General features: G+C 61.1%; 2 protein-coding genes across 7 annotated transcripts; both read right to left on the bottom strand.

Moving 5' to 3' along the window:
• Positions 1-532: 532 nt before the first annotated feature.
• LOC137845480 (uncharacterized) lies at positions 533-3,346 on the bottom strand. 2 transcript variants are annotated; one of them, XM_068662686.1, is made up of 7 exons: positions 2,888-3,346; positions 2,148-2,354; positions 1,904-2,005; positions 1,488-1,526; positions 1,341-1,390; positions 1,113-1,211; positions 533-916 (listed from the first exon to the last, which is right to left on the bottom strand). In XM_068662686.1, exons 1-7 carry the CDS (start codon positions 2,946-2,948, stop codon positions 857-859), a joined length of 618 nt encoding a protein of 205 aa, XP_068518787.1. In that variant the 5' UTR covers positions 2,949-3,346; the 3' UTR covers positions 533-856. The 2 variants fall into 2 exon arrangements, with proteins under 2 accessions (XP_068518787.1, XP_068518786.1); XM_068662685.1 differs by having other exon boundaries at positions 534-919; positions 2,888-3,338.
• A 129-nt stretch (positions 3,347-3,475) lies between these two features.
• On the bottom strand, positions 3,476-10,422 carry LOC137845479 (SLAM family member 5-like). Of its 5 annotated transcripts, XR_011090219.1 has the most exons (10): positions 10,120-10,417; positions 8,148-8,432; positions 7,800-8,066; positions 7,577-7,603; positions 6,955-7,044; positions 6,821-6,865; positions 5,450-5,502; positions 5,019-5,117; positions 4,528-4,731; positions 3,476-4,413 (listed from the first exon to the last, which is right to left on the bottom strand). XR_011090219.1 is itself a non-coding variant. In XM_068662681.1 (9 exons), the coding sequence occupies exons 1-9, from the start codon at positions 10,166-10,168 to the stop codon at positions 4,696-4,698; spliced, it is 951 nt and encodes a 316-aa protein (XP_068518782.1). In that variant the 5' UTR covers positions 10,169-10,417; the 3' UTR covers positions 3,476-4,695. The 5 variants fall into 5 exon arrangements, 4 of the variants coding, with proteins under 4 accessions (XP_068518782.1, XP_068518783.1, XP_068518781.1 ...); XM_068662681.1 differs by having other exon boundaries at positions 3,476-4,731; XM_068662680.1 differs by lacking the exon at positions 3,476-4,413 and having other exon boundaries at positions 4,702-4,830; positions 10,120-10,420.
• Between the last annotated feature and the right edge of the window lie 136 nt (positions 10,423-10,558).

Here is a 10,558-nt window from a genome sequence, read left to right as displayed (position 1 = left end):
CAGCGTTTCCTTTGGCTTTAGCACCTTTTTTCCCCCACTCTCAGCCTCCCCGAGCATCACCTGCCCACCTCCCTCCCTGCACCTTACGTGGGGCTGTGCGCTGGCACCGGGGGGAGCAGGAAAAGGAGACGCCAAGGCAGGGACCAGCTTAACCCAGGGACCCGGGGATGTCACGGTGTCACCGGCCGTGGGGACAGCATCCATCCAGCTGCACGCATCAGGAGCTGCTCGCTTCCCTGCGATGGATTTTTTTGCTTCTTTGCCCTTCCCAGGCTGCCACCCCCAGGGTGCCCCCATGGTTATTTCCAGCCCTCGCCACCTTCCCTTTTCTCTCACCCCGCCTTTGCCCCGTGATGACTTCAAACGCTCAGCAAATGAGCTGCCGGCATGGTAGCTGCGTGGTTCCCCCCCCCCCCCCCCCTTTCCTGTGACTAATTAATCAGCCAAAAAAACCTCCTGCCCCCGCAGTCCCCCCCTTTTTCCCTCCGCGTGGGCCCGTGGCCGCCTCCGCTCCTTCCTAGGGCCAGGAAAAACTGACAGCTCGGCTGCGTGGGGTGCAGAAAATCCAGGATTTCTGGGGTAAAACCCGGCTTTATTGGCTCGGCCGTGACCCCCCCCACAAGCCCTGTCCTTGGGGGCCATGAACGCTGCGCCCAGCCCCGTCCCATGCAGGTCCCCATCCCGCTGGGTTTTGGCGATGTGCCGGAGCATCCCTCGGAGCGAGGTGGTGCACGATGCTCGCGTCCCCCAGCATCCACGTGTCCCCCCGCCGGGTGTCTGGTCAGAATTTGTCCTCCTGGGGTGGCCTCGTGCTCCATCAACTTGTCCAAAAGCCGCTGGCTCCCCCGGCCGGCCCTCAGTCGGCACCAGGCTCCCCGGAGCTGCAGGGATCACCGGTGGCCGCAGGGACAGCGGGCTGCTGAGGTCAGGGACAGGCAAAAGGAGGAGCTGAGGGGGTCCCAAACCCTCCCTGGGGGTCCCAAACCCTCCCTGGGGGTCCAGGGCACATCAGGAGCATCCTAAAAACCTCCCCACACAGCGCTTTGGGTGCACACCGTGCCCAGAATTGTGCCCTGGGCTGGCAGCTGCCAGGAGGGGGGGGGGGGGAATACCTGGGAAGGCAGCGGCTGTCCTGGGGGGGGGTCCGGCTGGCAGAAGGTGGTCTCGGTCAGCTCCTGGGCGTGGGGGTTCTCTGCCCCTTTCCTGTCCTCCTGCAAGAGAGGAGCAGCAGCACAAGGAGGTGCCGAGCATCCTCACCGTGGCTGCGGCAGGTGGGGAAACTGAGGCACGGGCTGGGGAGGGGGGGAAGTGCTGGAGTAGCCCCCACGTGCCCGGCTCACCTGGGCAGTGGGGATGATGAGGGCGGTGTCGTGCTCTTGGACAAGCGCATCTGAAACACAACACGCGGGGCAGAGTCAAGGCACTAGGAGCGGGCAGAGGCTGCGCTAACGAGCGTTGCCCTAACGAGGAACCCGCTCGCGGCTCACCTGAGAAGTCGCTGATGGAGGTGGTTGGCTCCCGCGTCCCTGCGGGGCAGGGCAGACACACACATGACATTAGAGAGGCTGAAAAGCCATTAATAAAACAACAACGACAACAAAAACACAGCGAGGTCCCGCTGGGATGAGGGGTGAGCAGATTTGGGTTTTCCTTGGCGAGGCCACGAGCTCGGGTTTGTGTCAAAACAGAGAGAGGCCGAAGCTTCGTGGCACAGGGGGGCCCAAAAGGTGCAAAATTAAACAGAAGCCTCATCCAGCACGAACCCTCATCGAGCAATGCCAGCATGGGAGGCATTTTGCTGCTTTTCGTGGTGCTCTGAGGCGGGGAGGGTTTGCCACCACCCTTCGCTGCTGAACCCATCACGGGGCTGCCCCAACCACGGGTGCCCCGGCGAGGAGCTCACCTTCGCCCTTGGTCCTCCGGTAGGTGAAGAAGAGCACGAGCAGAGCAAGGAGCACAAAGATGACAGGGGACCAGTACTTGACGGGAACTCCCGACCCATTTCCTATGGGGAGAGACCAGAGGTGGGGGCTTGCTGCCAGCAAAAGGGGGTCAGGGGCACTGGGGGGACTGCAGGACCCTCCAGGGTGGTGACATTTGGTGGCACAGCCCCGAGCCACATCTCGTCCTTGCCCCATGGCACTCACGGGTTTGGTTCCCCAGGCTGCCTGCTTGCGTCGGCGCGGTGATGTTGGGGGGGTCCCTGGTTGAAGTGGGGGTCGGAGAGGCCACAGGCCACATCTTCATCCCATCCACGTCCCTGGTGGCCGCGGTGGGGTCTCCCATAGCCTCTGGGTTGTCATCGTGCTGGGTGATGTTCTGGTCCCACAGCTCCTCTCCTTTGAGGGTGAGTGCTGGGCGCAAGGCTCGTTAATTCACGCTAGGGCTGAACAGCCCCAGCGACACCAACCCCAAATATTCACACATCCAAATATTAGGAACTCGAGGTCAGACATTGAAACCTCACACCAAGCAGCACGTGGCATTGGGGCTGCACGAGCCCCACCGGGATCCTGCACCACGGCAGGAGGCTGAGCAGCTCGCCAGCGGTGCCAGCGTGGTGGCTGTGCCATGGTGGCACAACGGGGCCACGGCTCGGGGACACCCAACTGGTGCCAGGGCCAGGCAAGGGGCCCTGGGTGCTGGGCGAGCTCGGGGTGCCCAAAGCCTCCCCCTGTGCGCAAGCCAAGCCATAAAGTGTGAGGCCAGAGCCGTGCTCCCCATAAAATATCAGGGCCAGCACCCTGCCCTGATGCAGCCATCGCGGCCTTGCACCCCTGGCCTTCACGCCGCCCCCTCTTCCTCTTCCTCTTCTTCTTTCTTCCCTCCCAGCCCTGCAGGTGGGGGCACCCCAAGGCCCCGTGTCGCCCCCCCCAGCCCCACTCACCAGCCCCAGCACCGAGCACGGCCACACAGAGCCACCTCCAGCCGGCTCCGCTTGCCTCCATCCCCTCTGCCCCTCCGAGCCCTCCACCGCGGCTCCTCGCAGCCGAATTTGCAATGCCTTCCTTCCCCTTTCTGCCCAGCCAACGGCTTCCTGTGAGCACAAAGGTGCTGCCGACATAAAACGATGATTAATGGGCAGAAAGCATCCCGGGGGGCACCGCCGGGGCTGCGATGGGGTAAGGGACAGCGCCCCGGCCATCACCGGCGTGGGCGAAGGAGGCGGCGATGCTCCAGCACTGCCCCGGCTCCCTTTGGGCCCCTTCCCGGTGTCACCGGTGCTGCTTCGAGCCCTGGACGTTGCCCTGGTGGGCTGCCACAGGGGCAAATCCCTTGGCGAAGCGTGTGGCCCACTGAGGGTTTTTATTTTTTAATGGATCGGCAGAAATTCAAGAAAACACAAAAACAAGTCTTATCTGGCTGCACCGTGAAAACGCGGAGAACAAAGTAACACCACGGGTTAGTCACTAATAAGACTGTTCTCCCCCCCCCCCCCCCCCCCCAAAAAAGAAAAAAAATATGCAGACAGAAATTGAGCTCAGATGTGTCTCGCATTTTTATTCCAGCAGCTCCTAGAGGGCTCTCCTGTGCCAGGCACTTCAAAGAAATCTCCGGTTTCATCCCTGAATAATTTACTATCCGCACAGACAAGACAAAGAGCAGGGGGAAGCAGCACGCACAGGAAGAGGCTTCCACGGGTGCGGCGTCTGTCTGGAAAACTGACGGCAAGGTGCACGTCCTGCTCAGCACCGGCTCTGCTGGGGACAATGCAGACCCAGGCACCGCGTCCTCCCCGAGCATCCCGACCTCACCCGGTCCCTGTGGGGACGAGCCCGGGCTGTGCAGCCGCCACCACCCCGTGAAGCATCTCGGAGAGCTGCTCTGCTCGGCACAGCTCTGCCTGGAAGCTGCCTAATGCTGCAGCTCCAGCACCTCACACGCGAGCGCATCATGCAAGAATAAAACCTCGCGTATAAACACACCAAAGGAGCTGAGCACAGCAGCAGCAGCCACGCTTCTCGTTCCATTTTCCCCCAAGACCACCTCCTGCCTGCCAAAGACCTCAGACCACTTCCCACCTCGCAGTACCTCATGCAGGGCTGCAAACAGCTCGCTCGTGGCACTAAGAAAACCCCATGAGCAGTGAGGGAGCTGCGAGGTCTCCACCAGCTCCTCACAAGCACCAAAAGAGCAAGCACAAGTGCCGAAACCACAGTGCGCCCTTATCTTATCCCTTTACTGTGTTTTTAAAAGTGTTATTTTTACTTTCTCTTTGTCCCATAACCGAGTAAGTCAAAGTATTTGCACAGTTAAAGAGTGTAGTAAAAAAACGTGGCTTTAGGACTCTTCTCAGGTCTTCCCATCCCCTCGCGCAGCCTCCTCGATGCTGCTCGCTGCAGGAGCATCCCAGGAGCAAGGTCTCTGCGTGGCAGGGCTGGGTTGGCAGTCACAGTTTTGTTCCACGTTTCTCTGGCCAGAAAGTGCAGAAAGAGGATCCCGAGTCTCACCGGGATGCCAAAACACGGGCAGAGCTCCTGTGCCAGACGAGCGTCTCCGCCTGCACCGCATCCCCCAGGCGCTTACGTCCTCGTGCCGAGGCCGGGGTCACCGAGGCGGTGGTGCTGAGCCGGGAGGGGATTGCCACAGCCCGGCGTGCTGGCACCATGAGCAGGGCAGGCTCACGGCTGTGCTGGGCTCTGTCTGCGCCGTGGCACCCAGCTCGCTGACCGGTCAGTAGAGGCTGATCCGCTCCTAGCACCCCAGCGTGCTGCCGCCCAGCTCATCCACCTGCAGTCACAAAAGGACACGGCTGTACAAAGCTCCCAGCAGCCGATGCCCCTGGTAACATCAGAGGAGGCCCTCGGGCTTGCTCAGAAGTGCTGGGCCCTGAGCAAAAGCAGTGGAGACCCCTCTGCCCTTGCCCCAAGCCCCTGCCCCCAGCACCAGGGCGTTGCGATGCGCTCAAGGGACGAGCTGCCCCTTCCTGCTGCCTCCCCGCCATGCTCAGGTCCCATTTCTGCCCCCAGGGTTTCGCCTCCCCCCCCAGAGGGAGATGGCCACGAGCACCAACCCACCTGGGCCATGTTCTGGACGGTGGAATAAATGGTTTTGGAGGTCTCTACCTCGGGGGCCGGCGTCTTCTTTCGGTCATTTTGCTGTGCACGAGGGAAATCCTGCATTTGCAGAAAAAATTTTGTTTGCTTTTTTTTTTTTTAATGTTTCCAGGGCACAGAAGTAATGGCTCGGGGAGCCGAGGCCACCTGAATTTGGTGGGGCTGGGGACCAAGGTGCTGGTGACACGCGGGGAAGCACAGGCAGGTGGCTGTGGCTTTGACAGCTTCCCTGGGCTGTCCCCTTCGCTGTCCCCAGGAGGAACCAGCAGACAGAAGCGGGGCCGTCCGGCTGCCGTCCTGCCCCCATATCCCCACCACGCGTCCCCTGCGCTGTCCCCGTCCCACGCGGGGACCCCAAAGGGCTTGCCAGGGGTGAGCCCACAGGGACTCACCTGCGGGGCAATGCCGACCTCAGCGTACACCGTCATGTATTCTGCTGCCACCTCTGCAAGGAGAAAAAGGGGCAGGTCAGCACCGGAGCCGGCTGCGGCATCCCCGGTGCGCACCCAGCTCCTTGCCGAGGGCTGGGGGACATCCCGGCATCAAGCCTGCTGTGCGCTGGCAGCCAAAGACAGTCAAAGCAAGTAGCTAGTGAAAAAAAAAGCTTTTTTATTTAAATAGAAGATGTTTTCATGCCTTAGCCGCTCCGTGTTAAGCCGCAGCCATTGCAGCAAGAAGCGTTGTCAGTCTTTGTCAGGTCAGACAGAGGATGGGGGGGGGGGTTTAAGTCCTTCATAACCCTGGTTTGGGGTCAATATTTCAGTGCCTGTCATTTGAAATGGCCACGGGGACCTGGGCCTGCACAGAGAGGAATTTTTAGGGGAAGGTTTTGCTGTTCCTGGTGGGAGAGCTGGGTCCTGCTTCTGGAGAAAGCCTCGGTCCTGCTGCTGGGTGCGCCTGCACACCCGGCCCGGGCGCACAGAAACACGAAACAAAGGGCAACGACTGTCCCGTTCACGCCCGCTTTAGCTCAGCTTAGCGAAACAACAAGATGAACACATAAAAAAAGGCGAGGGAAAGCTCTTCTGGGAAGGCACAGGCACGTCCCACTGCCGATGCCGGGAGAGGAGACACCAGCAGGTGCTGCAGCCTCTCCACTGCACCCGGCCTCTCCGCTGCAATTGTGTCCTGAGTCCTGGGCACAGACCCGAAAGCGATGCCAAGCTCTTGGGGAAATCTCCAAGCTCTGCCCCCAAAGCCCCCCAGCCCCAAGGAATCCAGGCAGCAGCTCTTAGGGGCGGCGCAGGCAGGCAGGAGTCGCTCAGGCTGGGCACGGTGCTGCAGCGGGGCCGTTTCACTTCTCTGCACCCCCTCTGCTGCTGCCTTCAGATTGTCCCCAAAGTCCCTCTCGTGCTTTGGCGCTGTCCTCACGGCTCCGCTTTCTTTCCTTGGGGAGGGCACAAAGGTCTCCAGTGAGGGACTGGGGCACAGGACAGCTCCGGCAGCCACAGCATCACCTGGGGGGGGGTGTTCGGGGCCGCCTGTCCCTGTCACCGTGCATGCAGGATGGGGGCACAGGGAGGTGCTGGGGGCTCGCCAGCCCCAGCCTCGAGCACTACCTGGGCTCAAGGGAGGATGGACGATGACCTCCAGCACATCTCATGGGGGTTAAAGCTTTTGGGGGGGCTGTGAGAGCGGCTACGCTGCGGTGCCAAGCCCTGGGGGTGGCTGGATTCCCTCCTGATCTTGGTGACCTCACCAAGAAAATTGAGGAGGGAAGGAAACGCCTCGGGGGGGAAGGGGGGGGTGCCTGCAAATCCTACCTGTAGCGGGAGCTTCGGGCATGGGGGGGTTGAAGATCTTCCTGCCTGAGGGAGAAATGACACCGGGCTCTGTCACCAGCAGCCCACGAGCGGGGCTGCGCTGCAGAGGCTGCGTCCTGCAGGCAGAGCCTTACCTCGGAATATCAAGAAGGCCAAGAGGCCAGCCAGGATTAGCAGCGCTATGATCACCGTCACGGATATGACGCCAGTAAAGCTTCTGCTGTCTGGAGAGAGAAGAGGGTCCAGCAATCACGGAGGAGTCGTTTGGGCACATCCTGAAGCTCATCGGCCTCTTCCCAGCGTCAGACCCGGGGGAAAGGAGCGCAGCTTTCCTTTGACCCCCCCTCAGCCCTCCCCTGCTCAGCAGGAGCTCTTATTTCATGGGGACGTGGTGCAAGGCTGGCAGGAGGTGATGCATTGCACAGGGACAAGCGACTCTGTTCTTGCACCTCCCCGGCTCTGCCTCCCCATTGCATTAACAGTTCCCTGCTCCAATCCCAAGCTGGGACATTTGGGCACTGACCCTGACCTCCCCCTCCAAATTTCCTCAGGTAGCAGAGACAGTGCACGGATGCTGAGGATGCTCAGAAAGCCTGGATGTTCTCCCCACCCCCCCCAACAAGCTGCAGGAAGAGATGAACCGCTCCGGCCTCAGGCTCCCCGGCCTCCAGCGCAGGGTCGGGGCAGCCTGGTGCCAGCTCGGGCACCCTGTGACACTTGGGGACAGGACGTGGACGGGGCAGCACGGCAGCTCACCGGTGGCAGCAGAGTGGGTTGCGTTTTCTGGCAGCGCAGCGTGAGGAAGAGAACAGGGACAAGGGAGAGAGGTGAGCGCTTTTGAAAAGCCCCCCACCCCAGGGGGGGCCGCAACCCCTCTGCTTTCTGAGAGCCTGAGGGGCACCCGGCTGGGATCAGGATGCATCCCATCCCCGCCAGCATCCCCCGGCCCCCAGCCCTGCATCCTTTGAGGGCTCTTCACCTGTGCAGACGGCGGCGGGCGAGACGGTGACATTGCGGCTGCTGATGGGGTTTTGCACCGTGCAGGTGTAGGACAGCACATCCAGCTCTCCAGGAGGCTGCTTCTCCTCCACCACCAGCTCGGGCTCCTCGGCATCCAGCTGCTCTCCATGGCTCCAGGAGAAGGATGCGATCCCGGGGGTGTGCACGGCGCAGCGCAGGACGTAGCGGCAGCCGTTGGCTGAGCAGTTCCGCGACACGCAGGTCACCTTCGGCTCCTGCAGCACGCCTGTGGGAAACGGGCAGGGCTCTCAGCACATCTCCCACCCTTCACTCCTGGCACGAGGGCAAAACATGAAAAGACACTCACTGTGCACCCGCAGGGTGAAGTTGGCTCTATACACGGAATTTTTTGCTGTGTAGGTACCGGCATCTTTCTTCTCCAGCTGGGAGATGGTGAGCGAGCTGCCGTCATCGGGGACGGTCACGCGTGACTTGTAGGAGTTGTCATAAAATGAGGGATCGGGAGGCTCTCCCAGTTTGATGGTAAGCATGAGGTCTCCATTGAAAGTCCAGCCCAATTTTTCTCCTTTCAGGTCCTGAAGGTGAAACGTGACAGAACCACCCTCGGCTCCATCCACTTCTAATGCACACACTGGGGAGAGAAACCAGGCTGAGCCCCGAGCACGAAACGCAGGGGGTTTGGGGGTGCCGTGCTCAAGGGGCAGGTTCAGTCCCACGTGTGGAGCCCCCCCGACCTTAGGCCTTTGGGGTTCTTTGGGGTCCAGACCCCGATTTGCCCTCCAGCCAGCGCAGCACGCGTGGCACGAGGACGGCCGGTGCATCACCACGGCTCTGGATGTCAGGGTGCTGAGAACCAGCCCCATCACGAGGCGGTCGTGGGAGCCGGGGGGGTCCCACGTGTTTCACTCCGGGATGAGGTCCCGCAGCAGGACCTGTGATTTCGGGTCCCGCAAGCGAGCGGCACGTGGTTGTGGCTGCTCTCAGCTGCGAGCCCCGCGCTGCTCCGCAGGCCCCAGGAGCATGCAAGGGACAAAGCTCCAAGGTGCAAAGCAAAAGCCACAAGGAGGAATCTGTGACGGTTCCAAAAAAAAAAAAAAAAATCAAGCAGGTTCCCTTTTCTCGCAAGACAGACAGCCGAGCTCGTCTAAATCAGCAAGAAAGCAGGTGGCTGCTTCTCTGATTTTGTGACTTCTTCCCTCTTCTGAGGAAGAAGACACGTTGCTGTTGTTTTGGATACTCCCCAGTCCAACTCTGTGCTGCCCCAGCTGGGCTGGGCTGGGAGGGGGGAGGTTTCCCCACCAGAGCCTGGAAAGGGTGGATCGTGGCCCCGAGACGCTGCTCTCTTCCCAAGGGTGCTCTTCTTCGAGGCCAAGCAAAGGCACTCCTGCCCCAACCCCCCCTGCCCTGGGGACCCGTCCGGGGACGCGCTTCCCCCGCTGCAGGGAGGGGAAAAAGTTGGCAGAAGAGATAGTGCTCAGGAAGGAAATGCTGCAGGCTGGGCGCGCACACCCTGGGGGCCGCAGGGGCTCCTGTGGTATCCTTGCTGCTTTCCCCCTGCACCTGAGAGTTTCTCTTTTGGCTACAGCCACCTGCAGACCCTGCCCAGAAGTCTTGGTTGGGAAGAGAGGAAGAGAAAAGCAGCATCTCCAGCCGACGTGGGAGCAAAGCCCGTCCTGCACCAGCGCCTGGATAAATCCTGAGCCACCCCACCACGGCTTGGAGACAGCCGGCTGCAAGAGCCAGCTGGGAATTCACACCATTTTCCCTTCCAGGCCCCCCTCGATATTACTTCTGTGCCCATGAGTTCATGAGACTCGTGGCGACCAACGTCCCAACATCTGCAGCAGCCTGTAAACAACCAGAGAAAGCTCCTCGGTCCAAAAACAGACCCGTAACGAAACCCTGGGCACGCAGCAGGCTCAGAAACAGCACGCGGGCAGCCACGGGGAGCAGACCCCGCGGTCACGGAGCAGAAGGGCAAAAGTGCACATCTGGGGCACATCTGGCAGCAGCTGGATGGAGGCCAGGCTGGGGCTGAGGTCCGGCACGTTCACCTGTTAGTGGGGACCACATGAGGACGGGGACAAGGACCAGGTCTGGGATGTGCTGGGTGTGATTTGCCCACCCCTTGTGGGACAGCGGAGCCGAGCCCTGGTAATGGGGTCAAAAAACGAGCCCCGTCCCCACGTAGGGCACTTGCACCCACACACCAGCTCGTCCCAGGCTCTCCACTCTCGTGGGCATCCCCAAACTGCCTCCACCCGTGGGCTTCTTCCCTCCCTTCGTGGTACCCGGGGAAAGGAGCATCCCTCCCTTACCTGCTGGGCACAGGAAGCAGGCGAGGAGCAGGCACACGGACACCTCCATCGGAGCACGGCGCGCTCGCTGCCCTCAGCGCTCTCGTGTTTTTTTCTGTGGTGACTAAAGGAAGAAGATCACACTACGCCTTTCTCACTTCCACCAATCAGCTCTTTAAGACCCCTGGAGTGATTCAATGGGGACTGGAACTTTTGTAGATTTTTCCAGCCTCGAGCAGTGTCCCCAGGGTCATGGTTGTGTGGTTTGAGGGTGCCCGGGCTGCCTTCTGGGGCTCCGGATGCTCTCCCACATGAGGACAACTCTCCCCACCCTCTGCCCCCCCTGCATCCCCATGACACTGAAGGCTGTGACAGCCCTGTGGCCACTCCTTGTGTTCCCTAAACACCCAGGGAGATGCCCTCCCGGGAAAGAAGACGGGAGAAGACATGAGAAAGGAGG

The sequence above is a fragment of the Anas acuta genome, chromosome 28 (assembly GCF_963932015.1).
Source record: "Anas acuta chromosome 28, bAnaAcu1.1, whole genome shotgun sequence".
Taxonomy (NCBI): domain Eukaryota; kingdom Metazoa; phylum Chordata; class Aves; order Anseriformes; family Anatidae; genus Anas; species Anas acuta.
Note: the sequence above shows the minus strand (reverse complement) of the source record. Positions and strands in the feature narration are given on the sequence as shown.